The sequence below is a fragment of the Lipophrys pholis genome (assembly GCF_963383615.2).
Source record: "Lipophrys pholis genome assembly, chromosome: 14".
Taxonomy (NCBI): domain Eukaryota; kingdom Metazoa; phylum Chordata; class Actinopteri; order Blenniiformes; family Blenniidae; genus Lipophrys; species Lipophrys pholis.
Genome location: NC_137633.1, coordinates 17,645,124 through 17,666,074, shown reverse-complemented (window position 1 = coordinate 17,666,074; position 20,951 = coordinate 17,645,124). Strand labels below are relative to the sequence as shown.

The window sequence follows — 20,951 nt, the reverse complement described above, 5'->3', positions numbered from 1 at the left end:
TCTGGGATAATAAAGTACCGATCCAGTATTTCAGACATTTCTGTGTGTACAGCGATTGTTTTTCGCTTCCAGCTGATCTTGTCTTGTAAACGTGGCCAAAGCTAAAGAGGTATGTTTAAAATGTGTGTGGGGGGGGGGGAGAAAAAAAACACAGACTTGTCCTGTTTGCCAGGCAGCTGGAGCTGGATCCTACAGCGGTCAGCTGCCCTGATCTCCTCCTCCTTCTTCAGGATGAGCCTCTGGAGGCCTGATACCCAGTCCTGGGCCACAGTGGGATTTACATTCTGTACACAGGAGGGAAAATAAAAAAAAAAAACGGATAGAGAACTGTCAGTATCATTTCAGATGTGAAATTTGCTGTTGAGGAAATTTTTGGCAGTGTGTGATTCACACATATCACTGGCGGCCTTTTTCTTTCCCTTCCATTTGCCTCTGCATCAGTCACCATCCCTCTCGCTCTCGTCCACACATGTCCCTCTGAGAGCGTCTCTGTTTCTCTGCCTCCCACTCTGCCTCTGACAGGCCGACCAGCGCAGCACAAACACAGCCTCACACACTCCTGCTGTGTTCCGCGAGATGGACCTCCATCCCGCCAGTACAGGCGGGCTTGTGTGCGAGTGTGTGGCCGCACGATATGATGGGCCCGGACGGTGCAAATGGAGACGCTGAGAGGCTCCTCAAGACAAATTGCCTACGTGGGTGCATTCCTCAGCTCCAATATTACACGCCTACATAACAGCTATGTGCTTTTGAACATGTGGCATGAATGTAATTTTAAAGTCTTTAGTTACATTGAAGAAATATTTGGATATTCCCTGATACGTTGTGGTTCGTGGCAAGTAAGGCAATGACAATTTTAGAGCCAAATTGACTAATACATCAATGAGATTAAAATTACAATTCAACTGTCAGCTTAGATTGCAGATTGTGGGTTATATCTTATGTCAGATTTATCCTCACATAAGTAAAGTATGAATTTGGCCAAATAATAATGAAGTTAAGTTGTAAATATGCCATTGAAATTCGACTGTAGGTATTTCTCAGCTCCATTAACTCCTACATAAAATGTCGACTCTGAAGTCAGAGCTACAAATATAGTTAATAATAACTATCCTGATGTGCTTTGCTTTTTAATTATTTTGAATTATGTAGAAATGTCATTTAAAATATGCAGATTATATGATACCGTCATCAATAGATGTCATATCTTATCATTTCAAATAATTTCAAATGTAGTGATTTATTAAATAATGTACTCATCACAATGATTGAAAAAAAAAGAATTAAGTTAATATTTGGATGAAAAGCAACAGCGGGACAAGCATAAACCAATGTGTCCTCAGTACTGCCCCCTACAGCGAGGCAGAGGTACTGACAGCTTTTTCCTCGCTTTAATATCAGCTCAGATAAGCTAAACATTTTATAGTTGCATTAAACACATGGCTGTTTCTATGGATCATGGGCACCGAGAATAAAACCAGTCATTGTGAAAACAAAACTTGGAGGCTCTGCAGAGTTCATATGAGATTGTACGATTTTCGATTTGTGCAAATTTGTGTGGTTGATTGGAGGACATGATTGAAATAATTGAGAGGTACAGAAATCAAATTTATAGTGGATCCCACTATATAAATAAATAAATATCATTTCATTGTTTCTTTTATCTGTTTTGCACATTTTGTGACGATATCTACCCACATGTTCCTGCTACAATATACAAGGCCGTGTACATTTAATCAGAAAAGTCAGATTTGAGTGCCTATGATAAAAACAGTGCACATGCTCTGCATCCTTTAATGTTATGTAGGTTTTTATTCTGCGATCCAAGTTGAGTCTTGTCATTCATAATATGCTCAGACATTCACCTCACTTTTGAAATGTTACATTTTCTGTTAAAATTAAGTTTTGTCATTACTTCCTGTATTCTATATTTTAAATATCTATTGCTAATAATATAGGAAGTGTGAATTTACATATAGAGACAGAATTATAGGTTTATTTTAATCTTTAATCCCTTTTTTGATGGAGAAAAGCTTTATTACAGTTTATGCAGGGTCATGACTTTATTTTTAAATGAAGAGGAAATAGCTCTGCTTAGCACTGCCCCCTACAGTGAGGTACATGTACTGACTGCCTTCCCTCATGCTCTTCATTGCAGTTTGATGAAAAACTAAATAGCTAAATGACACACATCAAGTTCCAAAGCTATTCGTAACAGAGTGAAGACATTAATTAAAAAAAAAAATGTATACAATTCAACTCAAGCCAGTTTGTATGGGACTTGGACAATTTAGCTTGGAGGTGCTCATGGTTTGAAACAGAAACTGTTGCTAGAAAGTGTGGGGATAAAATCAATACAATTATTGAAATCAAACAGCAATTCCTTTTTGAAAACATATAAGCATACAGATTAAGATTCCGCTCATGCAGTGCTGTCATTTTGTACCTGATAGTTTCCTTTGAGGCTGCTGATCATGCTGGAGATCTGGTTGACCAGGCTCAGGTCATGAATGAGGTTCTGCAGGTCTTGGTACAGCTGACCTGGGCCCATGTACAGTTTGTCTGCACAGAGACAAAGACGTGTTAAAACTACAAAACTCTAAGAGGCTCAGTTTGAAAAGTGTGAACTGTGGCGGTGACTGTAATCCCAAACTTTAGCGGGGGAGACAGTAGAAATGCAAAAGCAGAAAGAAACAGTCAGAAAAAGATGTCGAAATTTGCAAACTCAGCCAGCGATGAATGAGGCGATGAGACAAGCATTCAGAAAAAGAGACATAGACAAAGATCAATACAGAGCAATCACTTGGTTTCCCACAGGGAGCGGTGACAGCTCTGCAAACTTGGCACAGACTCTCAATCTCAATATTAGCTTTCTGAGGCCACACACCTCAAACTGCTTGTTTTTGCATGTCAGGTTACATTTTGGTTCTATGCTCGTGTCCGTACTCCATGTATTGCCGCAGAGCACCGGGACGGAGGCATTTGCCTCTCGTCTCGGTGCAACAAAAGTAGGTTTGAATTGTCCGAAAACAACGCTTTGCTTTGTGCATACACAAAATACGTTACACGTTGAAGGTCTGACAGATCACGACGCTCTCTTTGTTTCATATCGATATTAAGTCAAGCAGAGTAGCGGGCAGTGCGCACAGAGGATGCCTGTCATTTTGCCAAAGTTGCCAACTGAAAAAATTATTGAGGTCGTCCTCCAAAATGGCCCAATTAACAAGAACAGGACGCTTTCAAATTGAAAATCTGGCTCCGACCATCTCGGTGCATGAATCATCTTCATTACTGAGGACAACAAATGAACGGGCACGTCGGCAAATATAGAGTTAAACTGCATCAGAGTGTTTGGCTTCCGAATGCCTTCGGCTCCATTTGCTGCTGCCATTCTTCTTGCTCCCCCTCCCTTTCCCACCTCCCCCCTCCTCTTCCTCCTCCTCCTCTTCGTCTTTTTCTACAATAGCCACTAAACTCTGGCTGGGTGCTGTAGCTCCATGGCAACCCAGTCCGGTCCGCTGCTGAAGGCCTCGCTGACTGGGCATTCGGGGGAAACCTCAGTGCTGTTTGTACATCACTGAATGTCCCATCTGAAAGTGGTCTCTGTGAGAATCGCTCTGTCTACAAGAGGCTACTCCCTGACCGAGAGATTCTGTCATCTTCACACATGCATGAGCACGAGTTCACCGCCTCCTGCAGCGAACATGGTTATTGGCTTTCGCCAACGTTTTCATCCTGAGCGACCTCCGATTGTACTTCATTATGCCACTGGATCAAATTAAAGTAACCTCACCTCTTGATTTACTAATATTAAGATCAAATGAGAAATTACCTGCAGTAGTTTTTTATTACTGTCTCTTTTAAAGTTTCTGAGTGGATGAGACTCTCAGGGTTCATCTGTCTCTCTGGAGGCTGATACCCAGGAGGATAAAAGCAGGCCAGGACAGAAAAGCTGAATGACTCTTCTTGCAGGTTGTCCTAACATATCTGTGTCAATACAGCCTTTAGGAGTGGTTTTAAAAAAAAAGTGGGACAGACCTCTCCAGAGAGCCTGATGGTGGGCACAGCGGCAGGAAAAATCTGGATTTTTTTTCCATTTAGAAAAGACTCAGTTAATGTGTAAGAAAAGAGGATCTGAAGATATGATAGTAATATTTCAAACAATCTTTTCCTCTAATTTGTCTGTTCCAAACGACACACAAAAAACTAAAAAAACAAACAATCAAGGAAATGAATGAAGTGACCATTCCCACACATCACACTGTGAAACTCATTTCAAGCCGATTCCCAACAAATTGAATGGCTCTTTGTGAGAGTGCCAAATACCAAGAGCTTTCTAGCAAAACGGGCCTTGGAGCATCTTCAGAGGCTGACCGGTCACCCCGACGATTACACACTGCTGAAAAACAAACAATACATCTACAAATTACATTCTGGCTGTAAAAGCAACGGAAAAATGGAAGTCAAAATGGTCAGTGTGTCGAGAGAAGAGATGAACGCAGCAAAAAGACTTTTCATGCACCCATCGAGCTGCTTTTGGCTCAACGCAAAAGACTCTCAGAGGCAATTGTTTACACTTGTTAAACATACACATGCACACAGAGGGTCGTAACCCTAAAATAATATCTAAAACAAATGTATTTTGGTCTCCACAATGCATGCTGGACCTCAAAAGTGTAATAATCTCAGTTTCTAGATCCTACAAAAACATATAAAAAACTACAATTGCACACACAGACTCACGTGTGCGCACACCAAGCGTTTGACATGATCACAAGTGTAAGACTCTCAAGTATTTGGTCAAACACACAAACACACCAACTTAAAAAAAAAAGTATCTTTTGGAACAAATAACTAACATTAGTAACATGCACGTGCACACACACAAACTTAAAAACATACTTAATGTTCAGTCTTATGGAACAAATAACATTAGTAATAATAGAGCATGCACACATGCACACGCAAACCAACTAAAAACATGCAAAACAATCAGTCTTTTGAAACAAATAACATTAGTTTACATGCGCATGCACACACTCATGCACGGCCGCACCACCTAATAAGCATGCAAAAGTCTTGGAGCCACCAATATCAGTAAAACAAGATCAATCACACACACACAAAGAGAGCTGAAGTTGGTTCGGTTGAAAGAAAAAAAAAAAGGAAAAAAGAGTTTCAGAGAAGTGAAAGAAAGTATTGTTGATTCTGCAGTAATTTGTTCCCATCAAAGTAACAAACTGTTCCTTTTGCGGCGGCGTGCAACACATATGATCTCAACTCAACTCCTTGACATCTAATGAAAAAAACAACCTTGTCTTTAAAAGTCAGACCCATGTGGCTTTCCTCAGGCCTGTGAGCCGCGAACAAACTGTAGACACTTGTATTAACACAACAGGTTGAAACGATGATGTGAGCAGTCAGCCGCAGCCTGAGGAAAAGCCTTCAGTCAGACCAGATGTTACTCGGGTCTGCTTGTGCCATCTGTTAACTCCACTAATGGCTGGACTCTTCATACAGCACAGTCACATAGAAAGAGAGAGGGAAGCCACTATGCTGGCGTGTGATGCTGCCAAAGTGTGGAAAGAAAAAAAATTCAAAGAGTTCACGACAAGAAAAGGTTTTACAATTAAAAGAAGCCCTGCAGGATTCATTGAGCTTCACACGTGACCCCGTGACACCTGCCGGGTCAGGAGGTTTGTAGCCTTCACCATCAAAAAGGCTATATTTGTCCGCCTCTCACCAGAGAGAATTTCCCTGGAGCAGCAAAATATCTTTAGCTTTGAAATGACAGCAACACAGCTTCAACATGTTGCACTAAGAGTTATTGTGCAACAAAATTAAAAATAACTTTATTTACACATAATGTGCTGAAAGCTGCAGGTTGCAGACCCCTGTGGTGGATAAAGGCTTAATATTACTCAGTGTACTTCAGGCAGCATTTGAAAATGGGAGTGCAAATGTGTAATTTGGTGACCTCTATTTGAAAACATCCATCCTTGGACACAACCAGACATGATACTGTATTAAAGAACTCACCAGCTCGGCAGCGTCGCACACTGCCATTAACTGAGCACTAACTTATACACAGGAATAAAAACTGCAGCGCTGTGACCACAAAATCATACACTCTCTTTGTGTTAGTCTGATCTGGGTCTTTAAAAGTGGCTGAACAGCTGTGTGTTAGTGGGAGAACTCAGTGGAAAGACTGAAATCATGGCGTTCAGCAGCCAGAAGACCAGAGGGTTGGAAAAAAAACAAAAAACCACACACACAATGAATGGTTGACTTGTCTGAGCAGGATTAACACAATCTAGTCATTTATTATTTATCTTGTTTGAGGAAGACATGATTATTTCTCAGTGCTGTGCTTGAGGTGGATGGCTACACACCTTGAGGAAGGTTCTGGATGTTTGTGAAGATTTCTCTATAATATGTGTCGTCTTTAACTTTGGATGTGTTCATGGTGTCACTGGGATCATAGTGAAAGTTTAATGTCTTCATTCAAAAGCATCCCTAAAATAATTTTCATATCGTAGCAAAAAAATCAACCAGTGAACGAGTTCACCAGCTCGCCAACACCCAATCTCTCTTGCAATACCGCTTTCCCACCACAAGATGATGCAGTGAGTCACTTTAATTAATTCCCGAGTTCAGCCACAGTAAAACACAAGACACAGTAGATTCTAACACAAGTACAAATGGGAAATGTGGGCCGAAACGCTGAGAAATAGTCACTTTCTACTGCCACCCCGTGCATAAGTGGCATGACTTAAAACATCCATACTGTACCTTTTGTTGGATTTTACTTTTGGACAAAGAAATTTGTCAAATATTCACATGCTTTTGTTATGACATGTGGTTAATACAGTTTAATTCAGTCTTAGTTTATCATATTTTATATTTCTTATTCGGTTAATCTGTGTTAATTCATTGTCTCTCTTTATTTTGTTTATGTTATTGTTAGTTCTTGATGGTATTTTCTTTTGACGGCTGCAATCATTGGGTTTTCTTTTGTCAGAAGACATAAAGACATCCTGTAAACAATCATCAAGCGCAGCAGTTTACTACGTTGCTGCCATGTCTGATAAATGGTTCAAGCTTCAGTCGACTCGGCCAGATTAAAGACAGAAACAATGAGACAAAATGCAAGTGGACCGCAGATTTCAAATAAATGAGTGTTTGTCGTACTTGGTTTAGCATTGATCACCACCTTCTCCCCGGAATGTGGGGCGGGGTAGCGGCTGCTGTCCGCCATGTCCTCACTGGATCCGAACTCCAGCACCTCCACAAAGCTCAAAGGCACACTCCACTTCAAGAGGAACTTCTGATCAGGTGGAGCGTTTCCACTCACACTCCCACTGCCGTCCTGACATCTACACCGAGGAGAGAAAAAATAAAAAAATGTCACAAACTCTGGTTGATGGCGTGAGAACTTTGTTCATGTGAACACAAATGTGTCTCCTCGAAATATAAATGCCGCTCGTTTTGGACAATACACTCAGAAGCAGCATGTGGAGGTCAGCAACGCTACAATTACAGCACAGAAGCTGAAAAGCCTCAGGATGGGGTTCTCCTCGCACAATGGGTCCATACGCCAGCGAGACGGGCTGCGGTCAGAAGTCATCCCGAGGACACCAGTTCCTCCTTCACATGCAAGACCTGAGAGTTTCACTTCCCTTCAAGACCAAGTTTGCCTCAAAGAGGGCAAAGTGATGTAAGCACGACCTCCAGACAAAACGCACACGCGAAACAATTACTTTCTCGAATCGTCCAATAACTGGTTGGAAGATTACAGGGTGTTTGTTCTGGGTGACAGGAGGAGGCGCAAATTAAAGAGAGAGAGGAAGCGCAGGTCTGGGACGTGGTCGTTCCTACCGGATGTTGGGCGTGGCGCACATGAGCACATCATTGAGGAGGAAGAGGCGCCGTTCCTTGGTTTTAATGATTTCCCCGCGCTCGTTGTAGACCGTCTCCACCATGTCGTCCGAGCGGAGCAGGTAGCGGCTGCCGTTACTCAGGAGCTAAGTGACACGAATGGTAAGTATGTGAAGGCACAATAATTTCATCAGTCATTATCACCTCCATCCCCAGCGTTCTGCCACTCTCTGCTGTGAAATCCCTCTTTTTGGATCAGATAATACAACAACAACAAAAAAATACTAACAGTGTCTCTGAGCAATCAAAGGCTACGGGGAAAGGAGTCATCTGCTCCATGTAGGCTATGTTGTAAACACTTTTCAACAGAGGCCACAGTGGGTGGCTGCAGATAGACAAATAATTATACCTTGGGGGGGCAGAGCTGGTGTTGTGCGCACATATTGTGCTTTTCTATGCGCTAAAAATATGGCACTGAGTCAGGAGAGTACTTGGTAGAAATTGTGAAGCCCAAGTGCCTGATGGCCGCCCACGCTGGGACAAAAAGAATTGCCACGGCATATGCTAAGAACAACAGCCAGAAAAATTATACAGGGACTGAGCGATGACTACACGATCAACTAACACCACTTTCTGAACCAGCATGGAGGAATTCATTTTTGTGTCCTAAATGGAGAACAAAATATGGAGATTAATTACTTTGTTTTAAAGTATTTCAAAATTTGAATTGCTTAAGATTAAGATTCTTAATCAACTTGTTTTAATGTGTTTCCCTGTAAATCACTGTGAATTGCCATGTCTCTGAAAGGTGCTATAGAAACAAACCTGCCCTGCCTTTCCTCAACCAAACACAAAGTTTTCAACTTTTCCAGGGAATTAATGGACGTTAACGCAGTGGTTTCTAAGCTGGGGTCTGGGACCCTCATGAGGGACGGCTGAGAATTTACAGGGAGCTCTCAGAGGTTTGCTTGTTCGGAGGACGCCTGCGTTTGGCTTCACTGTTATGTTTTGTTAAATTACAGATCAGAGAAGAAGAAAAGAGGGGGAGGCTGAGTGTTAAGGCACACAGGGGAAATAATCAGACCTTATTGAGGTAGCGTTCGTTCATGGCCTTCGCTATGTGACGGATCTCACATCGCTGGTCGGCCTCCCTCTTCTTTTCATTGAGCTTTTCAGCCAGTGTCTCCAGTTCAGTCAAAGCCATCTGCAGAGGCAGCCGGTCTGCATGACCCACCGGCGTGTTTTTCAGCATGTCCTGATGAGCAAGAGAGAGGTCAAACATGTTTGAAACTGCCAAGCAACTCTATATGATATGCATGATATGCTCATGGACATTCTTGTTATCCTGATTGGACTGGATAGATTTTTCTTGTGTCAAGGAATTCAACACACAGTTCTAAATTTTGGTTGAGATTGGCAGAGAAAAACTAAATATTTGAGAACAAAAAGGCAGGATTAAAAGCAGTGAGGAAACAATTTCCTCTCAAAAGAATTTCCCTCCTCCACTTGAGGTTAGTGCTTTAATAAACAGAGGGTTTAGTTCAATGTGTGAGGCACTCCCTCTGCTGGTAGAAAAGTTTACAGCACGCTCCTCTCTGTGCTGCAATTTTACTGTAAAGCGGGTTGAAGATTATTTTACCTGAAGGAGCAAAATAAACTGTGGGAATCTCTGGATAGGCTTCATCATCAGGCCGTAGAGAGTCATTCGATCACTGCTGGTTTCCTGACGGTGCTGTGGATGACAAATTGCCGTGAAACGTCACATTCGGTTTCTTTAAAGTCGCCGTCAGCAAGAATTTCAGCCGTAAGTGGTTAAAATCAAATCAAAGTTTCAGCTTTAGATTTATAGCTTGTTTCTCTCAAACCTTGAGGAAATCCAGGAAGCCCGGTTTGGAGGCGCATGTCTTCCTCACTACGGCCATCGCAGTGCTGAAGTTGTTCACATACTCACTGTAAGCGTCCAGCACCATGGACTTGGAAAACTGCAGAGACACAGATTTATCTTTCTGAAGCATTTAAAATGTCACTGATACAACTGAGATAATACAACTTTTACTTGTTTGATGTGGATTTACACACAATGTGGTGGATTTATTTGAACTTCTCGATTCTTTTATTAGTACATATGACAAAATGCAAATATGGTTTGTAACATATCAAAGTAATTTCTATTAGATATGATAGTGTTTCAATTTATTTTGTTATTGGGTGCTAAATCCATAAATGAATGTTACTCAGCAACACAGGGTCCTGCTTTTACATGTTGCTGAGCTTGTATTTGCAAATAGTTTCACATACAGTCTAAATTTTATTTCAGCTCATATGTAAAGACAGTTCGTCAATATGTTTTCAGGTATTTTACAAAAATAAATGGAAAGAACATTTTTAGAACACCAATTTAATAGTTTTTCTCTTAATAAAGACGTATTTTTGTCTTTCTGTAACCTTAGTTTGTGTTGTTCTGGTGTGATTCTGGCATGATTTGAGAGTTATGATGAAGTGAAATCTGCAGGTCCATCAGTTCCTACATGAACATGAAATGTTTTGTAGATCTGCTTTTATTGCATTTCTGGGTTTGTTTGTCATAGAAAATACTAATTATTTTCAAATGTCACAAATTCATACAATATTTTCTTCCCCTTGGTTAATCTGAAATCCAGTGGAATTTAATGAAGCCATGAATGGACAAATAAAAAAGCCCAAAGGAAACAGTCTGAAGTTCCATCTGTTCAAGTCAATCTGAAGCAAGTGTTACTTGAAATTGGCATGGATATCATATCAAAGTCATACCAGCAGGTAACTGCAGACGATCGGGTAACATTTGAGGGTCAGTCACCCTCTGGGCGTAGATTTTCTCTGAAAAGACTGACATTGTAAGCTGATGGAGGTTCTGATGACAAATATATTTTCCCTGGAAACTCTGAGTCGCAACATTTAGGTTCAACACTTTCCATTTTCTTGCTTTCTCGCCATTAAACTGGTTGAAAGAGCTGACCCACATAGACCGTGGATGCTGTTTAAATGATTCACAGCTGTGTGACAGTTTAGTGGCTGTGAATAGTCAGTTTCAGCTCCTGATTTATTGAAACAGCAGGGAGGAACACAAAACTACTGGATATAGTGACTATTAAACAATACTGAATGTTTAGAATATCAATGTATTTTGTCCATCATTCTGCAGCATTTATATACAGCAGATGATTGAAGTTATGAAGTCATAGAAACATTGATTTTGTGTATACCTGTACTGTACACCTTGATATCCATAAACAGCTTCCCTGTCGTAGTTGATTCCCCTCGGCTGAACTGACACAGCTTTCTACACTAAGGGGTCACAGAGAGTTCAGCTAAAGCGTCTAAAGTTCAGCGTCTATCAGGGCACTTAAAGTGTCCAACTGGGTCCTGAAGCCACCGTCATCAAGGTTAGAGATCCCAAAAAAGATCAAATAACAGCTGAGTCTCATATATATTCTAAAGCACTTTGTCTTACTCAGGAGCAGAGGGGACTGGAACTGATCCAACATTACAGTTTGGCAAAAGACAGAATACACCCTGGACAGGTCGCCAGTCCATCACAGGCAAACACAGAGGGACAATAACACTTCCAGTGACACCGGCTGTGATTTGAGAGACAATAATTCACTTAATAAGCACCTGAGTGCCCACAGAAAATCATGCAACCATGCCCCTGTGCTGACTTTCTAAATGTCAAGCACACTATTGCACTGTAGATAACATAGAAGGTAATACGTTTCTGTATGTCAGGACCAGGCTCAGTTTATTTGTGGTGCCGACTATGAAAACACAATAAAGTCTTATTCACATCTGACTTTCTCCATCTACTCAGCTACATGCAGCACTGTCTCTCTCTAGTCTGAGAAGTTGTTTATGAGGAAATGGCTTCGTTGGAGGAGTGGGTCATTTTTTAATCTGAGAGTTGAAGGTTAAATAGATCCATATGAGCTTCCAGTGGATAGACAGAGCTGCATCCATTGGTGGATGTGATTCCGATTGTAAAGGGTTTTTGCTTTGCCAATATTATACTAAACAAGGAGGATTTGTCCCATTGTTTTCTGAATAAACCTTTACGGTGAATTCTTGTTGTTATATGGTTCACATTCTGAGACTGTACACAGAGCAGACTTCACACGGGTCGCATAACTTGTGATTCTAATGTCATTATACAAAGATGTAATGTGGAGATCTAAAATTCTTATCTTTGAAATTCTTTTTGAAACATCACATCTTGTAATATCCGTAACTTAAACTTCACAAAAGGGTGCAAAACAAATCTGTTTGGCACTATAAGGCACTCAAAGCTATCTCGCTTAAGGCCAAAAACAATAAAAACAAAACTGATTTGCACTTGTCTGAGGGGATGATTTGTAAAAATTAGAAGGTCGAAAGGAATTGCTCATAAACAAATTTGTCTGGACTGTACTGGATTGTTTATCTAACTGTTGCTAAGCAACCAAAAACAAAAAGGAGGGGGCACGTAGAAGAGAACAGATTGCAGGAATCTGTGTCTGTATGAGAATGACATCCAATATGATGCGTTACATTGTGCCTCCTTACCGACGCTACAAAAACATCTCCAATCATCTCCAAGCCGTCCCACTCGGCCACTCGGCTCGCCAGCGCAATCTGGAAGAGGAAGTGACACTGCAGGATCTCTCGTACTCGATAGAAGGTCATCTTTAGTTTCCTGTCGCTGAGCAGTCGAGGCTCAATCTGGGACAGCGGCTTCTCATATTGCTGCGAAAGAAGACAGTGTTACTTAAAATAGCCAACACCTCACCCTAAATGAAGCAATAACTGCAGCTGCACTTGCAGACCTCTAATATCCTCTTGAGTGCGTCGAGATAGTTTTTCTCACTTTCCAATATAGAGCCCAGGATGCATCTCCTCACGAGCTGCGGAGGGAGATAAACAAACCATACGTCTACAAGCATTCTGCAACCTTTCCTTTGTGAAAAGTGCTACAGCATGGAGGGTAACTGTTTAAGAGCTACCTGTTGCTGTGAGAGACCTTCAGGTGCCGGACATAATACCGGTTCTACATTAAAACAGTCCACCTCGATGAAGAGCTCAGACTCCTCGTCCTCAAAACAGGCTGACTTCCGCTCTAGAGGAGGGAACAGACATAGAGGAGAAAATCTAATCATCTGATCAAAGTATACAGCAGTTTACCAACTAGAGAGTTGTGTTAAAGTGTGTCCAGCTGGAGTGTTTATTACAGAAGTCGAGCCGTTTACCCTGGCAGAAGGACTTGGTTTTGATGAAAGAGCGTCCCTTCTTGACTGCAGCTTTGGTCTTCTCAAGTCCGTCTTTGGTCCCTTCCTTAGCTGCCTTCACCAGCTTTTGCATCTTCGGTGAGAACAATACGCAATCACCACATGTTAACAGCGACACGGAGTGTTTGTATGGACATAGTTAAAAATTGAGATCCAAGTTGAAGTTTAGTTCTCTTGATCTAAACCTACAGTTAACAGCGACTGCACGTAGGACAGTGTTAGAGTGAGGGTGAAACATATTACGAAATGTAAGACAACAGGGGAACAGAGCAATGATAGTAAGTGGGACATCAGATGAGATTACCTAGTTTGTAGCAGCTGCCTTTACAGGCCTGTTTTAACACTCATTTAAAAAAAAAAAAAACCAACAGTGAATGATGCTGCTGGTGTCTCAGTTAGCAATGTGTTAAAAAAAAAGCTGCTGAAAGACACCCGAAATGTAAAATCCTTTAGAAAACCTCTGATGCATGAACATGTAACAAAGGCAGGTCAACGCAGCAGACAAAGGAGGTGAATGAGCAGGTTTGTTTTTTTTTCTCCTGCAAACCCATCACCAGTACCACCACCACCAGAGGTTATTCACATCAGAGCGGGATGCAGGGGCCGCGTCAACGTGGAGTTAGGATGAAGGACTGGGACTACTTTATCTAGCACAGACGAACAAGGTGAGCCTCAGGTAGTTTACCTTCTGCTCGTGTTTCTGTTTTAGCTGCTGCAGCTCTACCGTTCCCACTGTATTTGCCATAAGATCTTTCATCTTTTTCTCATAGTGTTCTTTCAAGCGCGTCAGATCTTGAGAGAGCTAAACAAAAGCAAAGCAAGCAATAATGGTTATGGTTTTGGAATGACCTTGCACTTCCACGACTGGACCAAACCTGATCTACTTCAGTATTTCTGTGTGATAGTGTCACTTAAGGAGCCAATATATCAGATTAATGACTTGCGCGTCCATCTGGATGTATCTTGCTTTATGAGTGTGTAATCAAATTTGTGTGTGCAATGAGATTTCTGTTTGGATATTTATATTTTTTTTATGTGCATAACAAAATTTGTGGTTACACAATTAGATTTGTGTGCATAATCCTTTTTGTGCATGCATTGTGCACATGAGATGTATGCGTACATACAGGAACCTGTCACTGTGTCTGTCCTCTCACCTTGGACTGTCCTTTCAGTTGCTGTCTTTTATGCTGTCTGAAATGTGTAACAGGTTTTATTCAACTTCATCAAAACTTACAGGATCACTTTCTTCAAGGCATTTGGTCTGCACAGTTTTGTCAGCAATACCTGCTTCAGATCAATGAGTAGCACTGTCGTAGTATTCGATGAGTTCAAACATAACACGACTGGAGCAGGAAAGAGTATAGCCTGCTAAAACTGTGCCTGCAAGCCCAGAATGAGGGTGAACAAAACCAGGCATTTTAAGACAAATCTGTGTTGCAGGAGGACAGCAACATCTGTCTGAGGCGGAGTAAAAGACGGAGAACCTTACAGGTCCTAGTCGGCACGCAACAAACAAAACTTTTTATGCACCTACAAATTTTCAAAATCATACACAGAAATACCTGAATAGATGCCCACAAAGTTTGTTATGCAAATACAAATCTGCTTAGACTCCATTCTATGTATGTACACATGCAAATCAGTTTCTTTATTGGCTCCATAATATACTAATAAAAAACTTTTTTTAAAATTTATAGCCACAAAACAATGGAAAATGAATGTTTAACTGTAACATTGACACCTGTGATAAGTAATAACATTTGAAACATTTATATTTTTCCTCTGTTGTATTTTGATAAATGTAACAATATGGGTATGAAATATATGTAAAAACTAAATCTAATGTTACAAAACTTGTAAAAGGCTTATTTTCTAGGTGGATGAGTTAGGGTCGTTTTATTCTGACTGAAACTGAATGGAAAATTCTCAAAACCATAAACCAAACTTTAAAGAGCACATCAAGCCGACCATGAACAGGACGATCCCTTTCAAGTCTGCTGCAACAAATGAACCACATCAAACACAGAAATGTACACCTCTGATGACATGACTGACAAATAAATAAATCACAGGATGAGAAGAGGAACAACAAAAACAGAAAGAAACCAAATGCTAGTTACACTTTCAATAGAACACAGCAAAATGTGCAAACACAGCAAATTATTGGAGCACAAGTTTTGGTCACTGGCAAGAACTCAGAGAGACAGCAAGTGAGGGTTACTGTTATACATACATGGGTCTTCTTCTGAGGGGGTTTTCCTCTCATGAAAGCGTGCGGCAGGCCATTCTCGGTGCGACCTTCGCCGTCGCTGGCCTCGTCGTAGCTTTCAAACTCACTGGAGCTCCAGCCATTGTCAAGGGAGCTGCTACAACCTCCCTCCTCACCCAGCTCCACATCATCGTAGATCATCTCATCCGGATCTGGACGACGACAAAAAAAAAAAAAAAAAAAAAAAAGATCAGAGAAGAGGGAGGGTGTTTTGGCTTTATGCCACAGAACTAATCACCAAATGTGCATGGATGTTCCAATCTTGAATGTGACAAATGTATTTAATGAGATCATCATTGCATCAAACTGAGCGAAGGAGCTGAGGTCAGAATACTCATGTAACACATTTTGACAGATATAAAGTTTAATTCAAGAAAAGTTTTTTTTAAAAATCAAAAACAGGACTAGAAGTGAAAGTGAGGAGTGCTGACGGAGCGCAGACTAAAGACAGAAAGATTGAAACTAAAACTGTGCAATGTAAAAAAAAAAAAATAATGAAGTTCACAAACCTGTGTTGGAGTCAGAGTTTTCTCTCGGCACGTCATCGTAAATCACTTCATCTGGGTCTGCATCACAGGAGAAACATTCAGAGTGACTCCTCTCGTCATCTAACTGAGCACACAACTATCAGGATGTAACGTAAAGGGGGGGGGGGGGGGGGTGGAAGAAAGGCACACGCAGGGTCTGCTTCCTCAAAAAAACAGGGAAGGAAGTGTCTGGGAATGCAGTTGTGTCAAAAGAAAATTAAAAAAAAGATAATAGCACTGTTTGTGCGGACACAAATACTGAACCAATAGCAACACGGCGGAATCTGGAGGGGAACTTATAATAATCATCCATCCTTACTCTCCATCCACGCAGTGTTGGCTGGATCAGACGCCCACTTAGCCAAGGCATCCTCTTCTCTGATAGGTGGACACTCTTCACTGAAAACACTTCAGATACAAAATACCAGAATCAACACAATCTCATTTGTTTATCTGTCATTTGCATTGTTGTTTTGGGACACTTTCAATTATCAAAACAATTTTCTCATACATAAGAAGTAGACTCATTCACACATACAGAAAATGTATTTTCCTACAGGGAAAACTATGTAAATATAGAGAGAAATAAATAAACACAAATCTTTACATTAACTATATTATGTGCCACATAAAAAAAACACGTTTATTGAAAAACATCTAATGATAAACACCTAAAAATAAAAATGTATGTTAACGTAAATATGTAGATAAAAGAATGCAAACCACACATTTCTTATTTTTAATACAACCCCCTACCCCAAAAAAAGCTGCCAGACTGAGATATATTGGGGTTTTATAATAATAATAATAATAATAATAATAATAATAATAATAATAACAATAATAATAATAATAATAATAATAATAATAATAATGATAATAATAATAACAACAATCAATTCTATCAACATTCAAAACATCATTACTAAGCTTGTTTTCAAGATATAAAGTCCTTGCGGCATGGTGAGGGAAACAACACTGCTCAAATGCTCTAGGCTCTGGACATTAAGTGTAGGATTGTAATCGTATGATGTGAGTAGGAGGTCACTTATTTTAAAGGCAAGCTCTGAGTGTCTGTATGTGACTCACCTGTCCACGCATGTGTTGCCACTCCCAATCACAGTCACTGAAAGAGAAAAGAGAGACGGCTTAAACAAAGGAAACCTACACCACTGTGCTTTATCTTGCCTCTAGGCACGCTTTTAAAGAATAAAGCACGAGAGCCGTATGAGCCTGAGTGAAGTTGTGAGGAAAACTGCATGCAATGTCACATTTTTGCCACAAGATGTCACCTGAGTTCCCATAAATTAAATACGATTTTAAAAGCATGGTTTTCATAGTACAATGGCCTCCATAGATTACATTCACTCATTCAAAAGTCTTGCACTTTGTTGTTTATCTTCATTTCCTGGTCATACAAAATGTGAGTCTCCAACAAAATATCTTTGACATAAAACTGCAAAACTGTAGATAACTTTCTAAATTCGGCCTCCTTTGATCTATGACGGCTGAGTATTTCAGCATGGTGTGACCTGGGTAAGATAATTGCAGTGTAATCAGGCAGCGGGGGCTGCCAGGCCACAGGCTTTCAGCTGGCCACTGCAGGATTTTAGGGAAACCGGAAAATCCTCGCAGCCAACACTGATCTTTGGGGAGGGCTAAATTTAGTCCCTACTTCCTCGTGGCAAGGCTTTAGGAAAAACAAGGGAAAGAAGAAAGGACAGGGGAGAGGAACAGCTGAGGCGGTGTTTGTGGGCCACAGCCTTGTGTCTGTAGGTGTGAGTGCAGAGAAAAAAAGGAAGAACGAATTTCACTTGAATGTCTTGATTTTTACCGTCTTCGTCAACAGAGAGATGTCGGATGATGACGGGCGTTGTGTAAGTCGGTGTGATGAGCGGTACACTCGACGGGGTCGCATAGCCGCACGGCACCGGGACAGAGTATCCCGATGTGATGCCGTGAGAACTGCTGTGGACGTCCTGGTCCTCTGCCTTCCTGTCTTTGGGCTCCACCGGTGAGGAGGAGGAGGAGGAGGAGGAGGGACAATGCTGCTGCTCCAGCTGGAGAGGCGAGATGTCAATTACAGAGTACGGGTTGACTTTTCCCTGGGAGGAGGTCCTGAGGACGGCCTGCAGAGGCTCATCGAGGGGTGTAGTCTGGCCTTCACTGGCTGATGATGGAACATAAAAAAAAAAAAAAAAGTAGAATTGGAAATTAATTTCAAAAGGACAGCACAAAAGAATACCATGAAAGATGTATTGGATTACCTCTCATATGTATGGGATACGTACCTCGTGAGTGTAAAAAGAGATTTACGTTTATTTTATCTGATTCTAAGCAGATAACTAACTTCCCACAAGTTTACAAGTTGCATTTTGCATCTGCATGCAATGTTATTTTTAGATCAGGGGTTTTATAGTTTTGAAATTCTCAAGAAAAATAATGTTAAAAAGAAAGAAAAGTGAAAGTTAAAACCCTTATAAGACGGAATAACTGAATTAATTCTAAGTGTAAAGGAAAGTAGTAAAAAAAAAAGAAAAAAAGGCAGAGTGAACTTTGATTAAAAGACTTAAAAACCTACAGGATATTTCAAAATGAAAACATCTAACCAGCAGGAATAGAGTTATACCTTTTTCTGGCTGACGATTTGCAGGTGATTTATAGAGCTTAAACAGGTCTGTTATTCACCAGTAACGGACATGGTGTATCTCAAAATGTTTCAGACATTCAGAAAGAAATGTCTCCAAACGCCTTTTTTTGGCTGCTTTCGTTAAAGACAGAGATACATCTTTAGATGCGGCACATTATCTAATCTGTAACAAAAATGCATGTCAGATGAGTGTCATTTGATCACGCGTTCCTCATAAGGACGAAAAGCTGACGGGCAGTGTTGTGTGGACGCCTCCTCAGTGTGTTACCACTGTGAGTGAGGGAGTGAGGGAGTGAGTGAACTCTGCCTACTGCTGCTGTCAAGACTCTCAGTGAGAAAAGCCAGACAATCTCCAGGCAGTTCCACAAACAAGGTGTCATGAGAGAGACAGGCTGCCCCACTTTACAACCTCACTTCAACCTGAGTGGCAGCAGTTTGATGGAAGGCAGATATGATGGGCATGGGACATATCAGGTGAATGTAAGGAATTTAAGATCACTGTTCAAACAACAAACTACATTTTCAGTGAAGTAAATTTAAATCCAATGACATCCTGAGGTGTTGCAGTGGGTTCAAATAGTCACTTGCCTGGAGCAAGACATAAACACTTATTGAGTGCAAACCTGGTGTTCCAGGACTTTCTGTGTCCTCCTCAAGAGGAGGGGGCGGTGGAGGCAAGGGTGAGGGTAAATCTGTCTCCCTGTCATCAGCGCCCTCAGGAACAGATGTCTCCTTGGCCTCTGCTGCTGCTCCATCTGCTGTGGAGGAAACGTTGATGGCGACCGCTGCCTCCACCCATGATGGAGCTGCGTTAGAAGTGACGTCCTTGGGGTCCAAGGTAGAGACGCGGCTCTCTGTGTGACGGGCCGCAGTCTTGTCCTGGTTTTGATCCTCGATCGGGGCAGCTGGAGGAGAAGGCGGTGCAGGTGGCGGGCAATTGGCAGGAGGGATGTCATCGCCGCTGTCGTCGAACTCGAAGGCTTCTCCCTCATCTTCGTCTGCGAAAGGAACGCCATCTGCCAACACTGGAAACAGAGGTTTTAGAAAGGTCTGAATCACACAGCTGATCCAGAGAATATCAGATGATATGATATATTTTCTGTTGTTTTGTTTAATTGAAAGGCCACTAAGTAAAAATCCAAATCATGCATCTGGTGTACATTGTCTGTCTTTTGCCTGGTCTTCAGAGATTTGCCTCTTTTTTTGTTGTTAAAATAGGTAAATAACCTACACTTGGTTGAGTCACATAATCTGCTCATGACTGTTGTTTTCACTCATTCTGCTTTTTATTTTATGTCACATTTGTTTCATATTCAAGAAAACAAGTATCACAAAGGGAATCTTTAAATCTAATTTACCAGATAAGTCCTGTGAGATCTGTTTTTAAGAGCCCTGATCCAGACAGTAGCACAAGTGTCACAATACTAAGAAGAAAGGAAAAAACAAGCAAGATCTATAAATTTAAATTTAATTTTAAAAGACACTTCACACTAAATGTGTTTTTACAAGGCACATAAGAGATTTTATGAGTGTTTTAAAGTCATTTAAAGAAGCACATGGTGTAGGATGTCTTTATAGAGGACAAAGCAGTACAGCCTCATTTTTTCCTTCTGCTCTCACTCTGCAAAACATTTCATTTTTAGCATGTTCTTTAGTAGTTTCTCATCTGTTTCTTTATATATATATTTTTAACCTTCGTCTTTTAGCACTTTGCACAAACTCATTTAGTTACTTCTGAGAGGATCTGTTCATAGTGTATGTGTTACATAGTTCTGTGTGTTTTTAATGATTTTTCTTTTTTTCTTCTTTCTCTTGGCTGCACTTCAGTTTTCCATAATGAAATTAAAGCTTAACCGTGGCCTTTTCTAGCTGAACATTAATTGTGAAATTGCTTCATAAATTTAGTGCTGTGCATCATGAAGCTGTCGACAAACTGCAAGCAATCCAAAGATCAGGGATACACACAGACATGGTAAATAACATGAGTTTAGTTTCGTTGAAAATATATCATCAGCATAGAAATTAAAATGTGACATGTCAAGTTCTCAGTCAAGGTGTTCCGTCTGGGTTCTGCTGCAGCCCAGCTTGCTTGGGGATCCACACCTTTTGGCAAACGAGCAAACCACCTCATTTTTTTCTAACCTTGAGGCCACATCTGCCCCTCATAAAGTTAGCTCTTGTCAAGGTCACCTGCTATAATTCTGTGCAGATTTTGGTTTTAATCCTCCTTGACCTCAGCTTCGTTTTTGCCACGGTGGACCACAATATTCTAATCATATGCCTAAAACATAGCTTTGGTCTATATGGTTGGCCCTCGGTTGGTTCAGCTT

At 41.0% G+C, this 20,951-nt stretch overlaps 1 protein-coding gene across 1 annotated transcript in view; it reads right to left on the bottom strand.

Moving 5' to 3' along the window:
- Positions 1 to 20,951, bottom strand: part of arhgef10 (Rho guanine nucleotide exchange factor (GEF) 10) — a 62,884-nt gene that overhangs the window by 24,886 nt on the left and 17,047 nt on the right. The window contains exons 3-19 of the mRNA XM_080480611.1: positions 19,245 to 19,646; positions 17,806 to 18,141; positions 17,061 to 17,097; positions 16,291 to 16,379; positions 15,954 to 16,010; positions 15,409 to 15,596; positions 13,134 to 13,245; positions 12,891 to 13,003; positions 12,714 to 12,791; positions 12,454 to 12,633; positions 9,744 to 9,860; positions 9,518 to 9,610; positions 8,963 to 9,133; positions 7,879 to 8,024; positions 7,192 to 7,376; positions 2,447 to 2,562; positions 157 to 284 (exon numbers count right to left, since the gene is read on the bottom strand). Of these exons, the coding sequence (XP_080336737.1) occupies positions 157 to 284; positions 2,447 to 2,562; positions 7,192 to 7,376; positions 7,879 to 8,024; positions 8,963 to 9,133; positions 9,518 to 9,610; positions 9,744 to 9,860; positions 12,454 to 12,633; positions 12,714 to 12,791; positions 12,891 to 13,003; positions 13,134 to 13,245; positions 15,409 to 15,596; positions 15,954 to 16,010; positions 16,291 to 16,379; positions 17,061 to 17,097; positions 17,806 to 18,141; positions 19,245 to 19,646 (2,548 nt within the window). The remainder of the gene's footprint in view (positions 1 to 156; positions 285 to 2,446; positions 2,563 to 7,191; positions 7,377 to 7,878; positions 8,025 to 8,962; positions 9,134 to 9,517; positions 9,611 to 9,743; positions 9,861 to 12,453; positions 12,634 to 12,713; positions 12,792 to 12,890; positions 13,004 to 13,133; positions 13,246 to 15,408; positions 15,597 to 15,953; positions 16,011 to 16,290; positions 16,380 to 17,060; positions 17,098 to 17,805; positions 18,142 to 19,244; positions 19,647 to 20,951) is intronic.